The following is a 24,605-nucleotide window of genomic DNA, read 5'->3' as shown; positions in this document are numbered from 1 at the left end:
CAGCAGGGATTAGAGAAGCAGATGAATCATGCCAAAGAAGATACAGAAAATCTCCTGTGCTAGTGCCCTGCTTCTTGTGCAGCGGCCTGGTTGTGATCCTCTTCCTCCAGGATAGACTTAGAGAGAGCTTCACAGAGGGCCCAAATGCACGGGCAATTTTAGAAAAACTGTTCTGGCAATAGGGTAAGCTAAACCAGGAAAAGACTCTTTCATTTTGGAGTAGCTACATCCCACATGGCGTTTCACCACTGTAACTGCACCCACATGCTAGCAAACTTCCTTGCACAGGCAAGCCCAAGGGGGAGAGCATTGGTTCGCCTACCACAGAGCCCCAAAGCACCCTGCCTTTGCAGGAGATGCACGCCAGTGTACTCTCTGCTTGGAGCACGGTACCAGGGAGCACCCCAGAGCACTTTACGCCTCACAAGATAGCGCAGTAAAATGATGCACGACGTGAGAAAAGAAAGAATAGAAATTACAAGGATTAAAACTCATTTCCTGGTGGTAGCATTGTCAACCATCACGATTTTATCACGAGCCCTGTAAAAATCTGATCGTGTTACATTACGGCACAAAAATCTCAAACTTTTTTTTTTTAAGTCAAAGTTCTATTTTTTCGGGTTGTGGAGAAACGATAGAAACGTTACATGCTCAGCAAAATACAAAAAGCAAATTGAAGTGAACAGATTAATTTTAAAGCCCCAAGCTTTTAAAGATAATCATGATCTCAGATGCTCAACCTGTAATTTCTTAACACACAGGGATAGCAACACAGAGTGTCCCTTATTTACACAGCACATTTTGTACCCTGGAACACATACCTTCCAAAACTAAAATGGCTTTTTAATTTAAAAAATTAAAGACGGAAAAGAATCGCAACATCTCAGCACGTTTCTAACGTTTTACTTAAAAGCCAACACAGCTGCACTTTAACGCTACTTAAAGACAAGAACCTCGACCAAATTACTAAACTCGTTTTAAGCAGAAAGAGATTCAACATGCAAATATTTTGCAGAGAGAATGATTCAAGAGTTTGCAGCTCTTCTTGCTGCTCTTTTCCAGGGAGCATGACTTGCTGACAGGATTAACTACTGCCAGGCTCACGAAGCTGGGAGACAGCTGCCACATGGCAGCCATTTATTACAAAGCTCCACTCCTCTAAAGTTAGGAAAGAGGCAGACTATTTCATCTGTGTTATCAGCAGGGTTCCTCTGCTCCACAGGCTTTAGCGACTAGGCTTTTTCTAAACAAACACCTCCTTTTCTCCCCCACCTTGTTAACATCATTATCTTCCTGTCTTCTGTTTGTGGTCAGCACAAGAACTATTCCCCCTATCACACTCTCCGAACAACAACAACAACAACATCATCATCATCTATAATCAAGACAATCTAAAACGTTCAGAAACACACATACCCCCCAAAATAGATTTTTTAATTAGAGAGTTTTAGCTTGAAATTTGAAGAGGGGAAACCACACGCCACAGGGAAAAGAGAGAGATGTGCTGGAGCAAAGGGATTCAGAAGTGTGCTGTACAACCCTCGCTCTCCCATCCACTCTAGGAGGCATTTGTAATGTCAGCCTCCAACAGCAGCATCCAAAGCAGCTACACAGCTTTTTCATGAACAAGGCAACCTGTAGTGAGCGGTCCTTCCTAGCTTGTATTTCCACACCAGGCAGACCCTCTGCAGACCCACAAGCCAAAGCCAACCCCTGCCCTGCACCGTATAAGACACAAACAGGTCTCAAGTCAGTGACCTCCTACAGTCTGCTAAGGACCAGGAACAGATACACACCATCTACATCACCTCCACGGGATATTAAGCATAGATGACCATCAGTTGCCATTCCCCTATTATTCTGAAACAGAGTTTAAAAGATATAAGCTAGCTGATTAATTTTACCTGGGGTTACTCTAGATATATATTTGCCATAGATGCCAGAATACCACAAATCATTCAAACTGAGGTTTATTGCTTCCCCCAGGCGAAGCGAGAACCCAGTCTTGAGAAAAATGTCTCTCTCCCATCACTGATGAACAAGTTGCCACAGTCTTGTGAGCACACCCGCTGGCTTATACCAGCTGGGCAGGTAGCCTTCAGGGTTGTTTGCGGAGCTCTAAATTCTGAAATACCAAGTTTCTTTCTTGGCTTAGTTAGGTAAATTAATTACAGCAGTAGATGGTGCTGGCAAGCCTCTCCAAGTTGAGATCCTCACAGGAAAGCCACTAGGAAAATTTTAAACAGCAGTGCTACTTGCCAATAGTATTCTTCAGCACGAGTTCTCTTTCTATTTTGAAGTACACACAGTGAGTTTTCTTTCTATTTTGAAGTACACACAGTGAAACTAACCTGTGGGAGGTGCTTCCTGCACACTGACAAAATGAAACAGCATCTGTTAATTTTCATAGACTGCAACACGCGTGCAAAAAAAGGGCACAGGGATCCAGTTCAGCAATTTCTTACGGAATTCAAAAGTCCCTCAGCTTTATTGGATGAGTACAAGAAACCTTCTCAGAAACAGCGTATCTCTGACTTAAAAAAGATGTATTTTCAAAACAAGAAATGCATACACACACACACACATATACACACAAATCCCCCTTCAACCACAACCACATCCAGCTGCTGGCCTTCCAAGTTCCTTGTAGTATAGCCTTTGCTCTGGGACTTTAAAAGCCTAGCAGGCATTTCTAAAGGATTTTACAAAGTACACAGGCCCGGCCTTGTAAAAGCTCATGAGGAATCTATGGAGGTCATCATGGAGCTTAGACAGTCTGCAAACAGCATAATCCACGTGCTGGTGAGGTAAGGAATGACCAAAGTCGGGTGGATAGGCCTGAAGACTTCTGCAGCAACTGGCTCCTCCAACAATGCTGTAAACCCTGGAGGAAATGCCTGCTGATCTTCAAAGCCCTTCAGTAGGAACAGCCTTTAGTTTCCTGAACATGAGCATTCTGGTTGCAAGGCCACAATCCTCTTATGCACACACGGAAAAATAAAAAACAAAGCAAACAACAGCAACAAAAAATCCACTGAGGTTAATAACTGCAAATAACCAGTGAGACTGACCCTCTACTCTGCAACGAGCTGTCGGATCCATCCAGCAAAGTTTTGATGCTCCTCGGCACGACAGCCACACGGATCAAGCAGCAGCTTACAATCTCTGCAGCTTTCCTTTTTCTATTCCAGGCAGTCCTCCACACGTGTAGACTCCTGGAACGCAATACTCAGTTGTTCGGACTAGGAGGGGATGCTACAGCCTGTAGCTGTACAAGGTGTCCACCGTAACTATATCAAGACCATTGCAGTGTGCTGCACTGCCAGCAGAATTTTAGGTACAGCCTTCAGTCGCCTGACGAGCTGCACAGGCGACCATGAGTAAAGGGGAGTCTGGACACCTGCACACTGCAAAGAATTGCAGGAAGTTTATTTCAGGAACGCTGGGGAAAAAAAAAAGAACAGACAAAATTGTGAACAGGTTTCTTCAGTAAGTGAAGTTTCAAGTTGCTATTCCTCCAGCCAAAAACATCTGCTGCTAGTCCAAAACCACCCTCCTCTTCCAGAAAAACAATTCCACCGCTAGTGCTTCACACATTGCCATCAAACAGATGATACAGACAATTCTTCCCACAATTCACGTATGAAAAGGGAAACTCATTTCCTTCTGCTGACTCCCATTGACATATAATATACCAAAATGTTAGCCTGAAACAAGCTAGTATGAATTATGGATAGGTTCAACCCAGTTCTGGGTAAAGTAGTAGTTGCAAGTATTCACCGTAGAGAAAAATGAACAACAACAAAGTCGACCAAGTAGCCTGTGCACCCACTCACACCCACCCCCATTTCTGCAGTAGGACAGCAAGAGTTTGCCAGGGGAACCTTGACTAATCACTTTCGTATATGCACATGTAGCGAAGCAACACTGAAGTTATCATAATCAGAACTATGATACCGAAATTCATAGTTCTTTTGAGGAGTAATGTTTCCACGTGAACATTTTCTCAGTCATATACATACACACCCACACAGACACTTTCTTTTAATTCTAAAAATGAAATCACCTTGCTTTACAGTTTTAAGCCAGTACATATTATGGCAATCTATATATTTACATTAATCTTGCTGAGGTGACTTAGAATCTACTCTACCACCAGAGATGGACAAGACCTAAAGTGTTTTAAAACAGCCACAAATGGGAAAAAAAAAATAAAAAATCTCATACTGTTCTTTGATTAGGTTACAACTCTTTAAAGGAAGAAACTGTATTTCTACCCAACTGTAAGATCCCATCCTCCAAACTTCATATAAAAATGATGCTCAGTCAGAGCAAAAGTAAAGGGCAAAGAAAACCTCAACACCAGAACTCATACTTTCATTCAAATACTAAATATCAGGAGCTATTTTCCACTTCCAGTCCAGACATTATTGTTTTGTAATAAGTTTTATATGCCTTATGGAGCTCAGCTGCTCACTATAGAGATACAAGAGAAGAATTCAAGAAATCGGTAGCCACGCCCACCTGTAGAGCAGACAAGCATGTATTTGAATGAGTTAAAACAAGAAACTAAAAGGAGAAAACAAGCAAGCCCACCAGCTAAATAAATTATTTTTCACTGTAGGGTGAAAAACTTTTCTTAATCTACCCACTCATTTCACACATGGTAATGTGCAGCTACCATTCTACCAAAAATTAGAAGAGTCACCACCAGATTCGTCTCACTCGTTCCTTCATCTGAACTTCAAGCGGGGCTTCCGAAGCTGGAGGATTTCACCATCCCTACTTACTGACAGGCTGAAGGCAGAAACTGCCCCTTTCCGTGTCTGTCAGGGTCTGGCAAGCCGCGGAGGCTATGGAGGTAGGCACTTCATAAACAGAAGTGACAGCAGCAACATGTTCAGCATATTTCACACCAAACTTGAAACGTTATTCAATACAGATTTGACATAAAAAATATGAAAGCTGACAAGTTCAAAGCTTCCTCAGCAAATATACTCCTTTAAAACTTCCTAAAATCTCTAAACACGGATAATTTCTGAAGTAACGAGGTCTTGAAAATAGCAGTAAGCAAGCTCCCTGAAGGGTGGGGTAATTGGGAGGGTTATCACACCTCTGGGGGAAGTCACAGGCTCTATCTTGGCAGTGTTTCATCCCTTCATATACCCAGGGGACTGATTAGTTCATGATAAGCAATTAGGCACCCTAGGGAGGACAGTTAACCGTCTTACCATAACAAAAAGGCTGCACAAATGTTAAGTCTCACTAGATTAAAGAAACACTATCTGAAGAACAGCAAATTTGTGTTTGTTCCCTTCTAGTGGAACTAGCAAATATTACATTTTGCCTACATATGGCACACACAGATCTCAGAAATCCCAAATTTGAGCACGTAGTTGCTGCTAAATTGGTAACAAATGCTCTGAAGCATTTTCTTTCCCAAGACACCAGTGCCGTGATGCAGGAAAAAAGGAGGAGGGATGGAGGGGAGGAATACAGTAAATAATGATTAGACGACTTGAAATAGCGATCTCATTCATTTAAATTCCCTTCCTCGTCGTTAAAATAGTCCCCAAGCAAGGATCAGCTGCAGAAAGCAGGACCTGGAAGGGCTATATATGGCTGAATGCTGGTTGCATTTCAGAATGAAACCCCCAGTCAGCAGCAGCCCCACCATTACACGCCCTGCTCCTAAAAAAGTTCTGGGAAGCTCCTGCCCGCTGTGAGGCTCGCAGCGAGGCTTGCCCCTACGCGTACCATAATCCTACCCATGTTAAACATTTATCTCTGGTGAAGCAGAGGGATGAATTCACCTTTCGCCTGCCAATCGATGTAAAAGCTCCAACACACACCAGAGCTACCAATGACGCTGTCTCTGACTTACATCAGGCCCAATGTATTTCAAAGTACTTTGACGGCTTAAAATATGAAGGAATGCTTTTCAATAAGACGACCCCCTGTTCTTTTCTGTCCTTTTATCTTTTCTTAACAGTTTGCCATCCAGTGATAGGAGGGAACCCCAGCTGCATAGCCCGAGCTTTTATCTTCTGCTGACCATGCAACAACACAAAGCTCAGTGCTGGATTTCCTGCTGCTTGCCTAAAGGGGCTGTTCAGCTTGTTTAAATATTACTTGCCTTGGGAGCCTTGGAGTTGTGCCCAAGCACTGTACTGTATCTTCCCAGCATCCATTTCAGCATGTACTTTAAAGGTCTTTAGGTTCGATGTACTATGCTCTCCCTCACTACGGGAGGAGCCTGATGCCTCTAGAAAAAAAAAGAAAACCCACCCGACTCCTCCCTCTCTCCCTGTTCCCCCCATTAATCCCCGCGCCTCATTCCCCTACACAGCTAACAGAAGTCCCTCTTCATCCCAAAAGCACGCAAACATATTTAGTCCAGTAAACTGAACCAATTACAACCAAGGGAAAAGACATTCTGGTATGAAAGGCTACAGCTAGGAAGAAATCAGATGCCCTGTATCGCGTCCAGCAAGCTATCAATGCCCAGTGAGCAAACAACCGAGGAAGTGCAGTAGCAAAAGTGGGCTTTTAAGCCGAGCTGTGGTACAGCAGCCTCTTGCCGTGCTAAATGTGGGGAGTCTCCACAGTGGATTTCAGAAGAAGAATCTTCAAACACGACCTTCTCCAATTTGCAAACTTAACATCAGTGCACTTTCTTTCCTCCTTCAGAGCAGCGATGAAAGCGAAACATGGCTTTTACAAAACCAGAAAGGATATTCCAGCCTTTACAAATTCTTCCAGAAGCCCTCCTTTTCACAATTACCATGCCATGGAGAGGCTGAGTTCTGGCTACAAGGTCAGCAGGGAGATAACCTTGGCCAATAGAAAAGATCTGCATCAGCCCAAAGGCAGCCAGCACCAGGCGGCCACCCATTAAGCAGCCCGGCAGAACTCACTGTTAACCTGTTTGCAGCCGATAACAGCTGATACAGATGGAGGAAGAGGAGATAAAAATCCAGATTCAGTAAATACTCAAGTTTGCAAGGACTGTCCTGTAAAAAGATGTCTCTCAGTATTCCACAGCAGCTGAGATGCAGAAATATGTATACTGCCACACACAAGCTGACAGAGAAGTGCAATTGCGAGGAAACTCAAGGCTAGAAGTGAAAACCTGTTTTTAATCCATTCTGCTTCACCTCAGCCTGCAGCATACAGACTGATTTAACCTGATGTAAGCCACGGCTGTCATTCAGAAGGACAGACTGCCAGTCCTCACTTCACCCCACAGCTCTAGCCACACGTTCTCCCTCCGGCCTCGTGCCAGTCCTACCGTTTGATCAACCACGGGGTGATCCGGGATCACAGAATTGATCTGGTTTGGGATTTGCGTTTGTTTGGGGGTTTTTTTTTGTTGTTTTTCACTTAAAAACGTACACACGTACAGTTTCATCAACAGCCTTCACACAGGGGAGCTGAGACATCGTCAAATTACACCCTCTATTTGAGTGAGGGATGAGAGACCTGAGCAAGAATGTTGTCTGTAACTCTACTCCCGCGGTGCTGCAGTACCGGGGAAAGATGAAAAGATGTAGTGGAACGAACCCGCAGCCAGCTCCATCTCCAGACTCCCTCCTCCCGCTCCCCCTCGCTCCCTTTTCTCCAGCTCAGAGCTCACTTGCAACCCCTCTGCCACAAAGAACATTTCAAAGCCTACCTGAAGTTCAGTTCTCCGATTAAAGCCAGTGAAAATAGGTTCACAATAAAATAAACTACCACAATTAAAATGTCTGTACCACACCTCTCCCATGACATCCCTAGAAGAGGGGAGCGAGAGAGCAGGAGCACTCCCAGGCAGTGAGTTAGTAATTTTCTGCTTACCTATCCAATTCTTCCTAGATCAAGGACTTGTTGTACCTTCTGCACAGCGCTAAGCACAAAACAAGACAAGTCCAAAATATCCTCCTCCCTCCCCACCTCTCTTAGTCTTTACACGACTGAGTTAAGCATAATTTTCAACTTTTTTGTTGTTTGTAAACATTTGTAAATGACCCCTTCCCCATGCACGAAGACAAAATTTACCCCCCCCCCCAGTACAACTCATGCTTCATTAAGTCACATCAGTAACAACGCTGAAACAGCCTGCCACCATGTGCCACCACATGTAGCAACCACAGCTCCAGAGGCCCCGGTAAGTAGGGTAAGCAGCTCACCCAGAGTCCTCAGGTACTTTAGAAACAATATTTACAAACCTTGGGCCCTTGGACTTGAAATACAGCACAGTGGGAATGGCACACATGCTCCCGCACGGGCAGCTGACCCCCTCCAGAGAGCGGTATTTATTGTAAAATGTATCACCTTCAGGGGATGGGATGGGACAGAAGTGGAGAAAAGAAACCAAAGCTGCGGAGGGAAAGGACGTGTTGCCTGGCTGCATGTCCTCAGGCGCTGCTAGCTCACGTTGCTTGCACCATCTGATCGCTCAAAGCTAAACATGGAATGTAGGTAGCAAGTCATAACGCTGCGCAGGGCTGGAGACGTGACCCATCAGCTGTTTCTGCATTATAATTATTGCACTGGGGCACAGCAGGACCAAAAGTTCGCCTGGGCAGATTTCTGAGACGTTTCGGCTTGTTAAAAATGACAAGAAAAGCCGCATGCCGCTTTCAGGTTTGCGATTACAGTCACTTTTCCGCAGGCCTGGCATTCTCTGTTTAAAATCCTCAATCCACAAGGAAAGCGGAAGGCCAGGAATTATTTTGCTTTATTCAAAACAGCATTAAGAAGTCAGATTTCACAGGGCTGTGCTCTCTTTCTCTCTCCCCCCTCACAAGACAGAAAGGAGTTTCACACAAAGATGGCAGCGAAGCCGCACTCCTGAACCACCATTCTCTGCATTTCTAAGCTGGTCTTGGTCATTCCCCCTTCAGGCCACTTCTGCTCCCAGGCTTTCTCTCGCTCTCTTTTTATTTTTAAAGTTTCTGCTACTAATTAAAAAAAAAAAAAAAAAAGAAAACCTTATTGCAATACCATCATTTCCTTGTATTATAATATTCTCTAGTGAACTGATTAATTCTCAGAGTGATCCTGACCCTCAGCTCCCACTGGGCCTCAAGTGATGCAAACAGTTTCTTTCAGCTCTTCCTCCATTTTATTTTTGTCCTAACATGCACCGAGTACAAGTAGAGGACTAAGTTTTGCAACTCTGAACTTTAAAATGCAAGTATCTTCACTGGCATCGCTGGAAAGGAACACTTCACTTTTAAGCAGTTTGATTGTTTCTGGAACATGCTCGGAATTAAGCAAAGCTCAAAGAGAACAAGTCAGTAAAGAAATGACTTAAATCAACACGTACTCAACACATCCTACTGACCAGGCTTTGTCCTACGCGTGAAGCTTCCAGTCATTAGGAGCACAGTTTACCAGGCAGCGGAGAAGCAACAAGCAAAATTGTAGGAGGCCAGCACAAAAACCTGCCCCAGCACACGGCCACAGCGTTCCTGCTACATGAAATGTAGCAGGCAGTGTAAACCTGGATAGCGCAGCCCCCCTTCCCAAACGGCTGCCTTTAGGGGACCATCAGCGTTCCCGGGCCGGCGGAATGCTTTCAGGAGGTCACCTAGAGCTACCTCAAGCTTCCTGTTTGACGCCACGTGGACTTCGCCTGCCCTCCCACCCACCCCTCAACCAAACAAAAGAAAAATTTTAGCACTTCTAGCGTATTTCCAAACAAAGATGCGCTCAAAGCAAAATCGTTGTGAGGGCTGAATGCGAAAGGGGTGTCCCCCAAATTCAAAGACGCTGTTTTTCGCAAGGGCAGAGAGGTACAGGGATGCCAGGTGGTTAACAGGAAGGCAGGTGGCAGGGAAGAAGACACGGGTAAGCGACGAAGGAGCTCTGGTAGGTCAGAAAAGCACACTCATGGCTAATAAGACAAAAACTTCTGTTAGCACAGAGAAGAGCACCCATCTCTAAGAAACCACTTCCTACCTTATTCTCCCCATCCCCTCCCCAACAGCCCTCTCCCTACTGTAATTCAGAACAGCCAGGCAACTGATCTCTAACCATCCATCAGAGGAATTGGCTAATACAATGTCACCCAGACCACCACATGAACAAAAACCACCAACGAATCCAGCTAGTGGTTAACTGCAAATTTTTACTTTACTGACAGTATTACGCTGCCGAGGGTTCCCTTGCCTTTGCATGTTCGCTGGCCTCTTAGTAACCCCCTCTGCTCAAACTCAGATTTACAGATACATGTACAGATATTCTACACATCTGCTTCCACCTGGTGGATTACCAGAGATGGAGGCTGCAGCGTTTTTAAAACAAACGTGTGAAGCCACCTCTAAAATTAGTTGCATGGTAATTCTGTGGGCAAGAGCAGAGGGGAAGAGTGGTTAGGTTCAGGGGGGAGGGGGAAGTTTGCAAGAAATGGAATACGAATCGCTAAACTGTTTAACCTGTTCTGAAATTCAGCTTTTTTCTCTCTTGGGAGACAAACAAAAAAGGGATTTTTCTTTCATTTTGAGGAGTTTCTCAAATCAGAGGAGGGGACAGCTATTCGATATTGCTCTGGGGTGCTCAACATGCATAAATGACTTCAATCAAGTGTCTTGTCAAAGAACATAAATACTATTTCCACGGTCTCCCGTTCCATAATCAAGCAAAAAAGGGAGTTTTTAAATGCACATTAAAATACATATTATGCATACACACTGTGTATAATCAAACCAAAACAAAATCCTAAAGTAATTTATTAATTGCTAGCCGTACCTACAGAAACCAGAGGTTCTTTTAACACTTCAGCAAAGCAAATGAGAAATGTCAGGGAGCATCCCGAGATACTCACTCTTGTAAAACCTTTCAGGTCTGGTTTCTAAAAATTTCCTTGCCATGATACCTGAAAATGCAGCTTCGTGGTAACTTACGGTTCCGTTTTCATATGCATATTTTTAAAGATAGCAGCCGCCTTCGCCCCGCGTACACAGCATCAGGGGTATTTCATTCTCTGTGGCCGAGGTTCCCAGAAAAGCCAACTCTGGAGATCCTAGGTGTGGCACATTCCTTTTTGCTCTAGATACTCCTCCTGACTGGAAGCGAAGGTAAATATTACTCCAGCCTCAATCTGTGTCCCTCTTGCACCCACAGCAGCTTAGCAAGATACAGTCAGCAGGCTATTGCAAATTACACTTAAGGGCTCATTACAAATCAAGGCCTCAGTCTTGCTAATGAATTGATACTAATAGGCCCATTTCATGGAAGAGACCCATTAGCTTCAATAGAAGCTACAGAAGTCCCAGTGCAAGCTGTGGTCTGCAAGGGAAGGCTAGGTGGCCCCGGCATCAGGACGTTTGTTTACATGACATACACAGGTATTTAGGAACTTCTGGGCCTTTGTTTTTATTTAAGAGACCAGCGGTGTTTGGCAAGATGTGCAAATCTTGTCAGACAACTTTCAAGCTGCCCTTACTCCATATGGAACAGAAGTGCCTACGAAATAAAGCACGTTCACGAGAACAACGTTTTCATCTTACACTGACAAACTCCTCAACCAGAGATTCTATACCTGTACCTGTACATCACAGCCCAAGAGAAACAGTCATGCACTCCCCGTGTGATTTTTGCACGTGTAAGAGAAGACAAATACATAGGTACTCAAGGTCGCCAAATCGCTAACTCAAGATGTGGGCCTAGGTTGCCAACTTCAGTATTCACAAAGCTGAACTGACTTACTCTGGTCTGGACTAAGAGGGAGATGCGGACGCTTGGCTTTTCGCTGGGTCATGCACAGTCCTTTTTACCACCTGTATTGCAACAAACATTAAGAGCAGAATGCACTGGAGAAATCGCCACTGCCGATGATTATCAGCTATGATAATCGATAGCTACCTTATGCAATCGATAGCTGGTAACTGCAATCTCCCACCTGCTTTGCCATTCTCAAATCTCAATGCCCCTGCATTACAGCTTTGAGGACTAGAAGAACAGGTCAGACTTTCTCCCCCTTTTTTAGGGATTCTAGGTTTGTTGTGGTTTTTCCTTCTTCCCAGTAAGAAAAGAGAGGATGTGAAAAGGAATTAAAAACCTAAGTTCCTTTTCCCTTAGCTGCATTCTTAGAAATGGCTGAAGAATTTTTTTTTTTTAATTACTTGTTTTTCTTTCAACCAAAACAAATGTGGCCTGAAGCTAAACACCTGACATGTAGCGTTTCAGCACAAATGGTTAAAGCTTGGTAGAGCCACGTGCAAGAGAAGACGGGGCCCATAATAAAGCTGCCTGGTGATCTCCAGTTGAAAATCCTCCTGGCAGCCCAGCTTCTTTCATGCAGAGGAACTTACTGACATTCTCTCTCCATTCCAGTCCCTGATGACTCTCTTGGTGTACCTGGAAATTAGGAAGCTGACTAAGCTCCCTAAAAACTGGTCTGGTCAGTCCCAGTCACCCCACTCCAAAACGGTGAAAGCGGACGGTTTGACATCTCAGCAGATGAAGTCTCAGACTATACTGGTGGAATTGCCAGCGAACATTAAAAGAATCTTTTTTTTCCTCAAGTCCAGTTGCTGTCACAGCCCCCCTCATCCCAAAAGTCAAGAGAGATTTTCGATGCGTTTTTGGGGTTTCTGACTTAAAGCAAGTAAGATAAACTCCACTCGTGGGTGTTGATGAGTCAGAAGATGTTTGCTTGGAAAAAGAAAGCAGAAAAAAACTGCAATTCTCTCACAATCACTCAGGTCCAAGAGCCACAACCTTAGCACTGCCAGTTTCCCATCTCATTAAGTGTCTTGCAATACTTGTTTTTGTAATCGTTTTCCATGCTGTCTACACAAAAAGCTATCTCGGAAGCCAGAAGAACTACATTCCTTAAACACGGACCCTTTCCAGACTCACCCCAAATCTTTCTGTGCTTAAGGTCCTGTACATACATGAACACACAGATCACTACAGGCCCAGCAGTTAATTCATTTTCAAGTTGCCCTAATTTCGAGGCTAAACACTTCCTAACCTTCTCCATCCCTGATGCTCCCCCAGCTCTTTCAGGGAAGCCAGCCTGCCTCCCGCTTCCTCTCCATTCACGGTTGCTAAGACTCCACTGCGGCCGACCGAGTTGCTCTCCCATCAGCCACAGCAAGTGTGCTACCATGCATGCAGAGCACCATTCACATTAACTGCTTCATACGCAGCACCTTTCTTTCCAAGAACTTCATAGCGAGTCGTTGCTTGTTCTCCAGTTTTTCCGTTTCAACTCTTTTTTAAGACATGGATGCCTCCTCCCCCTCCTTCCTCATCACCTCTGCTCAGAAAAGACTCAAGCTCACTGATCCCATGGCAGATGGCATGGCCTTTCAATCAGTGGCTGCTAGCTGGTCTTGAACCAGCTTGGGTAAGGTTCAGGCAAGGTTCAGAGCCACAAGCACTCTTCCAGAAACTTTGAAATCCAAATGCAAACTCCCCACCCATCACCTTGAATATCAGGCAACAAAAACACGAATAGAAGAAGTCACACTACGAGAGGTCATCGGCTAGCTGCCTGGGGTCTGATGGCTGCCGACAAGTCCCTGGGAGGAAGGGACGGCCATCCAGCCACCGCTGGTGGTTGCCTCCCTTACCTTCTCTGCCAGATCCTGCCGGGCTGACCGGGCCCCGTGCTCAGCTCACCCAAGTTCCTACGTCTCTCGGGCGTAACGAACACGTAACGGCTGAGCACCTCCAACGGCTGCTTGAACTTGGCAGCCTCTATGCCCTCTCCTCCTTCTCCGGCGATGCCACAAGACATCTTGGGGCTCAACACCACCACCTCAGAGGTGCAATGAAAAATAAACCGATGGTCGCTTCCCGAGGTCGGAGCGTACCTGCAAATGCAGGCTCACAATGCCACACGTATGTATTTTCTTTGCATGCTTTACTTCCTCTGTGCCTAAGTCAAGACAAACCCCATTTTGGAAAGCTTTTTAAGAAAAAAAAGCCCAGTCCTTCCAACTTTTGTGCAAGGAGCAGACCCTCCAATACTAGCTTTCTGTGCTTAAGGCCCTGAAAGCTGCCAGAAATAGCCGAAGGATGGGGGGGGAAAAGGAAGATTTCTGTGACGAATCCTACTTTTCAAAAGGTTTTAGAAATAACTGTACGATCGAATAGATGTAGTGCGTTGCTCAAATCAATATGTAAACTCAGAATGGAAGCTATTTTAAAAATCACTATGGCTTTAGGTTTTCTACTTCTATTTATTTACAGTTTTGACAGCAAAGGACAAGTGGTCTCTTGTCGAATAAAATTACTTTTCAGCTGCAAAATATAATTAACACAGGAATTGGTATCTTTGCATCTTTCCTATGCATTCGTGTCATAGACTCAATGGTATAAACAGGAGGATGCATACCTGCAAGGTTCATAACCACACCTTTGCATTAAAAAGATTACTGAGCAATCTAACAAAAGGGTGTTTACTTTTAGTGTATACAATTCTGTATCACTCAGCCCACTTGCAATCTGTAATACTGCTATCATTTAACACTGGAGACAAAGGGACCCATGTTTCTCCACCAGTCAGGTGCAGTAAATCCACAGAAGTCAAAACAAAACCCGTCAAGTGACGGAAGAATCAGGCCTTTGGGATTCTACACTACTGTCTCCTGCCCGGTTAATTCTGATGAGGTTGTTGAAGCACAGCCTTTAGCCAAGTGCTTTTTCATACAAACTCATCCATAGCTCAGCGACGATTAATCATCATTTATTACTCACCTTCTGGCAACACCCACTTTAAGCTAGGCACCGTCCAGACACATCAAGGAAGACAGTCCCAGTCTGAAGGCTTTGTGGCAAAAGGGAGCCATTTCTGAGACCTGATCCTGACAGGCGGACAACTACGGACACCCAGGGTACTCCGCACAGCTATTAGGATCTGCCAGAATAAAGCTGCTCACAGGATAACCTAAACACGAATGCAATTCTTTCAAAAAGGGACAAGGTATGTATTAAATACACCAGCTACGCCTACTTTTCAGTGCCTGAGTTCCACTGCTACTGGTGTTAGGGTACAAGCAAGTCTAGTGAAAGGATTCTGCTGAAGAAATATGGTGAATCTTCATAGACATATCGATCAGAGCACCTCACGTGGTTACAATACCTAGGAAAGTAGTTACTCCGTTCTTCTGCAGCATTAGTAACTTCTCAAACAAAGCAGCCTGATTGAGGCAGACAGCGAGGGGCTTATCAGCTTAGGAAATGGGAAGGATGGTCCAATTAACTGCCAAGCAGTCAGACATAATTCACTCTGACGAGGCCAATGAGAGACAAGTCGGAGAAATGCATGTCCGCTCCATTTATGTAACACCCAAACATTTTCCCCTGCAAAGTCTCCCCTTCTGGAAGCATTGCCTAAGGAAAGAGCAAGTCACTGGAGGAAAATCCACCTGCACGGATCTGCCTCTAACCGGCACCCTCTGTCATTAAGCACCCGTCTCGGTGGCACAGGAGACACTGCCAGTCGCTAAACTGCTGGACCCAGGCGCTAACAGCCTTCACCGAGCAGACAGCCAGAAAGCTCTGTGCAAGGTTATCTGGGGTCCACACCAGTGAGCTGCCTTCTCACCCATCAAGGAACGGGTCAAGAAGTAGGAGGCACAAAAATGCAAAAGTACCCCACCCCAGTCTAGGTAGGCAGGCTTCATCTCCTTTTCCTCATCCACTTCTGCTAGCATGGACAGAGTCCGACTGTTACCAAAGTTACTTCACAGTGTTAAAAAAAAAAAAAAAAAAAAAGGAAAAAAAGAAAAAAGCTGAAGGCAAACCATATGTAACAGCTGATTAAGAAAGCTGTGAATCCAGCCGCAGTGCTGCTCTTCATGTCCTCTGCCGTGCTCAGTGCCCTGCTAGCACAGGGTAAACAAAAAGAGGGCACAGAGAAAGAGGAAGGGGAGAAATTCTACGAAAGACGCTAGAATGAAAATGGAAAGTTCTCAGTGAATCATAGCTCTAGCTTGGGACCCATCACCTAGGAGGCAACAGGCATTTAAAGTGGAGAGAGAAGAAAAAAAGCGAGAGAGGAAAAAAAAAAAGTCCCTGAAACGTTGATTCATAAATACAAGCTTCGTCTGATGTTTACAGAAAGAGTGGAATTTTCATTCTGCAACAAAAACGCACGTGCGGGACCCAGTCCAACCTTCGATAAGGCGCCTCGTTTTGTGTCATTCTCTTCATTTTCCAAAGTGCCAGGCTTAAGACTGTCATGATCAGAAACACGTGCTTTATGCGCTGTGAGCAGGCGTGTAAAGAACCCCAGTTGTGTGGAATATTTACGTTACATACGGGAACATCCTATTTGCCCGCCGGTTACCAGGAGCTGAGGAATCTGTGTGGTACTAGCAAATTTGCCTTGCAGCAGGGTGTTATAGCAAGCACGAACCGGACTATATATGGTATGTTTACTGAACGATTAGGCATAAACATGTTACAGGAGACATGATGTCTTGTATCGGACGCTGGGCTTGCTGCTGCAAGGCAAACCGTCTTGCTCGGAAAGCAGTTTATCACATATTCCTCATAGGCTTCTGGCTGCGGGTGCCGGTGAAACCTCTAGAAAACAGGAACAGGTTATGCTGCAAGTAATGATTAACTAAGTGGAGGATCAGCTCTCCAAGCCCCCCCCGCCAGCATTCCCTGTCTCCTCGCTGCTCTTCCTCCCCCGCTACTCTTCGGCGGGGACTGTTCGCGAGGCAAAACCCGGCGGAGGGCAGGACGGCGCGCGCAGGCACAGGCGCAGAGAGCGCTGCCTCTGCTGCGGGGTGACGGGCACGGACAAGTGCACCCTCTATTTCTTAAGAACCAGCTGGCAGCAGGCGACCAAGCGCTGCACAGGGCAGAGGGAGGAGGGTGTACTGAAGATGCCTTAAAGCACAGCAGAAGGTTCCTATCTGGCTTCAGTGTCCTGCCTAACCTGTTTTGTGGTATGTTCTGGTTAACTCTCCTTTTGGTTGAGGTTGTTGGTTGGTTTTTGGTTTGTTTTTCTTTTTTTTTTTTTTTTTGCTACAGCCCCTTCTCTCCTCTGACTCCTTTCACACTCCAGCACAAACATAGGCACACGCAAAGGAGGCGCCAGAAAACAAAACGGCGAGTCCATCACAGTCTGAAACTGGACGCACAATTTCTTTTACTGTAGGGAACTGGATCTTCCTTACCCACTCACCAGGACCACCAGCCCTCAAGTGCCAGACTTCCCACCTTCATCGCTGCTTTTCTACGTTAGCAACTTCTGCAGCTCCTCAAAAAAAAAACCCCAAACTATAAAAAGTGGTAAGGGGGTGGGAAAACAAAGTGAAAAAACCCCAAAACCACACACCCAGAAGGCTGCACACCACGCAAATCTAACCAGAGCGTGGTGTGGGGGCAGCAGCAGTGATCGCAGCATCAGGACGTACCATCATCACCACAGCAGATTTATGTCTTCATTGTGTACGGTATTCACAGGGTTAATGGATAGCCCAAAGATCAGGAATATACCTGCTAAGCAACAAAAGCATCAACTCAAAGCTGTGCTGGCTGGTTTCTGACAGGGGTTAAGCAGTCGGTAACCAGTGGCAAGAACCTGGTGGTGGTTCGGTAGCCATTTTAGGCAGCAGACTTATTAATCATAGGAGTGCAGTAACAAAAGAATCAGGGGCAAACCACACTACAGAAACGAGGACCCCTAAAACTCAGCAACACAGACGTAACCCTCCGTCGTTTGTAAAACAACCTTGGAGAAGCCAGCAAAGCAGAAAGCTTGTTACGCGACCTCGGGAGCACAGCAAATCCCTCAGAGCAATGAGCGCTAGGCATCAGAAACTTCCTGGTTTCCAGGCCCTTGTTTCACATGTTTTCTGGGGAGTTTTCACGCTGTGGGAAAGATTTCTAAGTACACTGAAAGTAAGCCTGCAACATCCCCTTCCACTCCCACAGCAAGTATGCAGTCCATAAAAGATTAAAGTGTTGGAAACATATGCTTGAGCAAAGACTCCTCTTTTTTTTTTTTTTTTTTTTTTTAAATCGTATCAACAGTTTAGCACTTGATGCATTTTATCAAACTATTTTGCCATCCCTTTTTTTAAGGCAGCAAGGTGGGGGTGGAGGAGATGGAGCGAGCCAGCGAGAGCGCACGAGACGCATGCAGTCTGTAACTTGAACGCTGTTTTACAGATGTATTTACTATACTGCTTTTCTTTGGGGGCTTTTCAGGCCAGGGCAGCCTTTGTCTCTGTGCGCTATACACTAGCCAGCTTGTAACAAATGAGCAATCACCGAGAAAGCAGATCTGGCTCCTTCTCCGAATCTGCTGGGATGCCGAAGCACGAAGATGGGCCCAAAAAACTTCTGTCTGGTTACGAATCCGATCAATCCCTTTGGTCACGCGAGCGCCTGCAGTCTGGTACAATTATTAACTGTGCTGCAGTCACATGAAAGAGAACAAGCTTCCCCCCTCCCACCCTCATCCCGTGGGTAACATTATGTGGGCAGTGAATATATGAAGGAACATGGGGGGCAGGGGGCGGGGGGGAGGTGGAAACCTCCACAGAAAGGCTGCAAAGCTGTACTTTGTTTTTTATTACTTCTTTTTGGTGGATGGATTATTATGTTTAAGGCAAGCCTGCCCCATGCTCCGACTCTTTCCGGTACCCAAAGGAGGGCGAGGTGGGGAATCCTCATCTTCTCTACTCAGTACTGCCTTCTTTAAAGAGAAAAAAAATAGAGGTGTTTCCAGTTTTCCCCATTTCTTAAACATGGCAAGTTTTTACTGAAGCACAGGTGGGCGACTTCTAAGCTGGCTGGGGTTGCTTTGAAGGTGTTCTTATTTGGGGGGGGCGGGGGGACGGGACACACAGGGGATGACATTCAACAGGTACGAGAGAGGAGAGACGGGGGAAAAAGAGTCCACCGTGCTTCCAAGGAGAAACTCCTGGCATTGAGACAAATGAGACAGGCAGTGTGGACTAAAAGCCTAAGCTGTGATTCAGCTGCTGGGACCGGAGCCTCATGCAACCTCCCCGTTCTACGGCCTGCGCTCACGTAACTGAGGATCAGGACAGTGCTTTCCAAAAGCTGCTTTCCGGGGCTGAGGAGGAAACAACAGGGAAACGGCACGCAAACAGCGTGGTACCCACTAACCCCAAACTGCGCCTCCGCCCCCTCACACACCTCCCAGTCCGCCAGAAGGCCGGTGTTGCACTATTTTAAGTGTAAACCAAGCGTCGCAGATCTGCGTGCGCTGTAGAAACCTGTGCTGGGACACGCTAAAGACTGCATCTCAAGAAGGACGGGAGCCGCCCTCGATGGCCATGCAGCCCCTCCGGCCTCCCCCGACACGCCCTGGCCCAGCGCAGCAGCCCGGAGCCACGAGCACCGTTTTGGCCGAAACCAGTGAATCGCGCTGACCTTAGAAGAGGGGTAAGTGGGGCAGGTGGTGAGAAAGAGAGCCAGGTGTGACATCAGATTGCGTTTCCTAGACACAGTTAAAAATGTAAAGCGCTCATCTTTAAGTGGTTACATCTATACGGTCTCCGGCCCTGTTGCACTTAACAAAAAAAAAAAGGGGGGGGGGTGGTGTTATGTACAGTGGGGTTGATGACATACAGTAAACCAGAAATGAGCACATGCACTTTCAAACTGCTACATGTATTTTCAGTTAAGTTATAATTGAGTTATGTCCCCAATAAAACAACTACATGTGTAATGTTATACTATGCATCCATTTTATAAAATATTTTAAAATGTGCTTTTGCCTCAGCCCGCCTACACAAAATAATGAAGAAATGTCACTCATCAGGAACTCCCTAAGAAAAATAAACCTTAAAATAGCACGGTACGCTCACTGAGTAACGTGTATTTCTGCAAAACTGCTGTTCTTTATATATTTTGCATCTGAAAACTGCAAGTCTCACACACGCGCACACACAAAAGACAGACAGGCTGCTGCTGTGGACAAAATGGTGCCATTTAATACAAAAATCTGGTTTATGCATAGCCTGACTGTAGTGCACGCTGGTCCCAAGCAGAGTGGGATGCAGCCAGTTATACCGAACAGTTGTGCCCTCAGCAACAAATGGTGCATTCATAAAACTGGAAAAGCCTCTGTCTAGGGGCTCGCAGCTCTGCAAAGGAAACAATTGCTTGCTGACATTTTCTGAGGGAGGGGATGGCCAAAAGAGGTTGAGGGGGAGAAGTATGATCTACAGGAAAGTTATGTACAGAAGAAATACCAAAATGTAAGGGAAAAAAACCCAAATCTGCCACCGAGTTACCTCTGCACTCTGCCTGCATTCGCTAGCCTCTTACAAAAGAGCAAGGCCACCTGAAAAAGACATGTGCTTGGAAAACACTTGGCCAGTCAAGAGTACAGAAGAAGAAGGAGGGAAGAAAAAAAAAGCTTTCTTGTAGAACGCTGGCCCATGAAGAAGCGACAGACATCACGCAGGCTGCAGTACACAAAGCCACATCTGACAGGCAGTTTCTCACAAGTTTCTTACCCTTGCCTTTATTAGCTATGCCACCTCCACACTGGTAACTAAAAGCCAACATCTGGTGCTAGCTAAATGTCAGCACAGACAATCCCTTTAATAAAAATTTAAAGAGTCTGGGTCTCAGCGAGGAAGTCATTAGTGCTTTGAATGCAACACCCTAACCGGTGGAAACAATCCAGGCTTTTAAGCCAGGCAGAGGGGTGACTTTGGTGTGCACCAGGCCACCGCTCCAGGCCCCCTGCCACCTGACAGGGCAGATGCTCAGCTCGTGGCCGCCAGCCCATCTGGATGGTTCATCTGGTCAGCACCCCACGCTGGGGAGCCCGGACTTGGGCCAGGGATGCCCAGGAACTGCTGCAGGATGGGGATGTGCCGTACACTCTGCCCTCAGACTAGGGAGCTCTGGCTCCTGAAATGCCCTGAACACACCTGGCTTCTGCATCGCTGAAGCCAAACCCTGCTTGCCTCCAAGATACAGGGCGGGAGTAATGGTTTTAAACTGAAGCAGGGTAGGTTTAGACTGGATACAAAGAAGAAATTCTTTGCAATGAGGGTGGTGAAACACTGGAACGGGTTGCCCAGAGAGGCAGTGGAGGCCCCAACCCTGGAAACTTTCAAGGCCAGGTTGGACGGGGCTCTGAGCAACCTGATCTAGTTAGCGGTGTCCTGGCTCACTGCAGTGGGGTTGGACTAGATGACCTCTAGGGGTCCCTTCCAACCCAAACCATTCTATGATTCTATACATGAGACACCCACGCAAGTGGATGCAAAAGCGTTCCTAAATGGCAGCTCAGTAGCACGGCTCATGAATGAACACCTGTAAGCTGCTTCATTCTGCTGAGCTCGGTAATCAAACAAAAAACCCCAAATCACACCCTGTAACTGAAGTTCAGTGGGAGAACCAGTGAAAGTTTCCAGAAGAGGAGAAACAAGTTGAGGCCCACCTGCATATTGACAGGAAATTTAAAAAAAAAAAAAAAAAAAAAAAAAGCCTCCCCAACCACTCCTGTCTGCCCCAAGGATGCAGTGAGGCATCTGCCCCATTCTCACATGGCACTCGCATGGCACAGAGGTCTCTCACATCTCACCCAACAAAAATCTTCTACCAAGCCAAACCTCACCACAATAGTTTGGGAGTAATGAGATTGTCTTTCCCAGCCAGGAGGAGCCCAGCTGAAGGAGAGACGACAGAAATTTTGTGTAATGGTTGACAGAATGAGTCCCTTCACTAGATCACCAAAAGACTTTGTGCATTAAGAGATTTAAGAGAGCACTCTCGCGCTGAAGCCTTTGCAAGGGTATCTAAAAAGGGGACACATGTAATTCTTCCTGCCCATGGTGCACCTAACCATCCTCTGAGAATCTTTTATGAAACAGTTTCGGAGGGGAACAGGACTGTGATCCCACAGACTGACAGTACAAATATTTTTCCATTAAAAAAAGAAAAAAAAAAAGGCAAAATAGGATGAGTGTTCTTCAAGAGCGAGAGCCCTCCCTGCACTTTGATGCTACCCGTGGGTCTGCCGGAGTTGAGGAATAAACGCTGGGTGCCCGGACGCCTGGCTACAGCAGCGAGAACGGAGCAGCAGCTATTGAGGCGCTGGAGAATGAATGGCAATGTTTTTGTTTACCAGCTGTGCACTGTAAATGATTGCTATTGCAATAAAGTTTGCACTGTATTTGCATAAATAATTTCAGTAAAACTGAACTGACAAGCCACTTCATTCGTGCCGGTTATCAGCTGGGAGACCTACAGCAAATGTAAAATTGCAAATGCTTTTGCAGAGGCATCAAAGCAATCTAAAAATCATCTTTCTTACTTTATTCCTTGGTCAGTTTCCAGGCAAATCAAAAGTTTACACACACGCATTATGTTCTGTACATGCTCCCATTAAACCTGCCCTTAGAACTAAGTGAATGTGTTTTGGAATTCAAGTAGCATACATGATTTTGTTTCCCTCCACAGACTTTGCAAAGGCTTCTAATACAACACATGATTGACTTATTAGGAAAGGAAGATTGGCTTGTTTGTTTTTGTTTTAAATTTGGAGAAGGCAGCAAAAACACCTGGAAAGCTGTGGGAGAACATCAACAGAATTAAAAAGAAAATTACAACCCAGCCTGCTGAAGAACTTTAAAATAAAGTTCTTTGGGAAGTTTGTGAATAAGACATGAACAAAGAAGTCCTCGATTTGAGAAACTTCTTTCCTTTGGACACTGAGTCACAGAATACAAATCTCCGCATCACCTTGCAAAAGAAAAATAAAAAATAAATCCTGCCTGAAATGTGTCACTTTTTGCTGCTGTTTACTTTGTTTGTTTGTAGTGGTTTGGTAAAATCCCACAAATATTTAAGACCAAAACCACAGTCCGTATTTTATATTTAGATGAACTGCAGCATCTTCCAAGAGGTTGTAACTGCAAACCTGCATCTAAAGCTCCTCTCCCTCTGCCACCCCCAGGATCACGCAGCTGCAGCAGGACACGGGCCACCACTGCAGCCCTGATGGTGGCCCGCCTCCGCGTGCTGGACTGGCCGCCCCACAGTTCAGCTCCAGCGGGACGTGAGAGCTGAGCCCGTGCACCTCCAGTGACGAGGGATGACTTTGAGTTGGATGGCTAATGTCTTCAGCTAAAATTTAAAACCAACAACAAAGTCCCTTCTCATCTCATGTCCCAGCCAATCCAGGTGAAACAAACAGGATGGGATTCTCCTCTCGCACTGATGCTTCAAGGATCAGCCCTGATTTAAATCAGTATAAAATGCAGTAGGGAAAAGAGCCCAAAGGTTTCTAACCGGGTGTGTTGAACACCATGACCTCCTCACACCCCCGCCCCACAAATGCTTAACTGCTGAATGAGATTCCTCTCGTTTCCTGCACTGAATCATCTGTGTCACCACAAAGATGAGATTTTTAACTGTGCGCACACGTTTCTCATTTGAGGGGCATGCAGCGGAGGGTGTTTCTCAAACTACTGTCAGATCAGCCACAGACGGTTTGGATTTCTTCTGCGTTTGATGTATCATTTAAGTAAATCTGTGTTTTTCCAATGAGGTACAACCTTTCAATGATGCTGTTTTCTAGGAAACATGCAGGTGAACGCTGCTGCTTCTTTCTTTTGCAAAGTATTATTTGAATGGAGCTAGGAGGGACAGGATATGCTGATTTGCACAATTAAAAATAACTTACAGTTTGAACTCTGGCATCAGATGCTTCAACAAATTTCATTAAGGCAGGTCACATGGTCTTTTCAAAATGCTTTTTTTCCACACCTCACCTTAAAATCATTTCATTATTTTGCCTGCAATTTACCTCATTTTCATTGCTAAACTGATCAACTATTTTTTAATCACTACAGCAATTAATTTCACAGTAAAATTAGCAGCCCTGCACCCCTCAAAAGCAATAAAGAAACCACCCACATCACCCAAGAGAAAGAAAGGTGAGGCAAACTGCTAAACCACAGTTCCTTAATCGACTCTTCCTAACCAGGATGGCTTTGCATCCTTGCTTCATGCAGGCAGGGAGGGGAGGAAATTGTGATCTCTTGCTGCCTGTGCTTGGTTGTGCACTTGCTGAAGTCAGCGGGAGCTTCATGGATGCTGGGTAGGAGCAGGCCCTCACGAAGATGCCACAAGCGACAGCAAAGATCATACCCTGCTCTGGATTGATCTGAGTCATGACGAGTTCACGAAAGAGCACGAGGAGGTCTGATGTGTGCTGGTCATCTCACTAGAGCAGAAGAAATATGAAAGATGCACATCCTTCTCGTGGCACCCCCACGTGCTCTCGCCTGGATGAAAGCTTAAGGACAAGAACCACGTTTTTCACGCAGGCCTACTTTTTCCACAAAGCATTGTCAGCCTTCTCCGCCCCTTATTTTAATAAAGAAAAATCTACCATCCTTTTGACCTTGGACTTGTTCGTTTTCTCTGTCTCTCTTAGTACATGCTCTTTGCTAACCATTCAGCATGCTGCGAGCCCTGATAAAAGTGGTTAATGTTTACTGAAACCTGCGTATGAACTGTACTAAACCTGATGGGGGGGGAGGCAAAGTTCTGCTATCAGCATCCATGACCAATTAAAAAAAGTTTTGGGTTGTTTTTCTTTTTAAACTCACTTCTCCCCCCCCCCCCCCCCCCCCCCCCACCAC

The 24,605-nt window shown here is 45.6% G+C and overlaps 1 protein-coding gene across 4 annotated transcripts in view; it reads right to left on the bottom strand.

The window, feature by feature from the left end:
* The window catches only part of RREB1 (ras responsive element binding protein 1), a 121,030-nt gene that overhangs the window by 76,496 nt on the left and 19,929 nt on the right, over positions 1-24,605 (bottom strand). Inside the window, exons 1-2 of one of the 4 annotated variants that reach the window (XM_035895896.1) lie at positions 4,791-4,808; positions 3,072-3,442 (exon numbers count right to left, since the gene is read on the bottom strand). The exons of 2 other annotated variants lie outside the window; for them this stretch is intronic. In XM_035895896.1, coding sequence (XP_035751789.1) covers positions 3,072-3,102 — 31 coding nt within the window. In that variant the 5' untranslated portion in view covers positions 3,103-3,442; positions 4,791-4,808. Of the gene's footprint in view, positions 1-3,071; positions 3,443-4,790; positions 4,809-24,605 lie in introns of those variants that run through there. One more of the 4 variants, XM_009640376.2, reaches the window with a different exon arrangement.

This window comes from Egretta garzetta, unplaced genomic scaffold, assembly GCF_000687185.1.
Source record: "Egretta garzetta isolate BGI_Z169 unplaced genomic scaffold, ASM68718v1 scaffold246, whole genome shotgun sequence".
NCBI classification, from domain to species: domain Eukaryota; kingdom Metazoa; phylum Chordata; class Aves; order Pelecaniformes; family Ardeidae; genus Egretta; species Egretta garzetta.
Note: the sequence above shows the minus strand (reverse complement) of the source record. Positions and strands in the feature narration are given on the sequence as shown.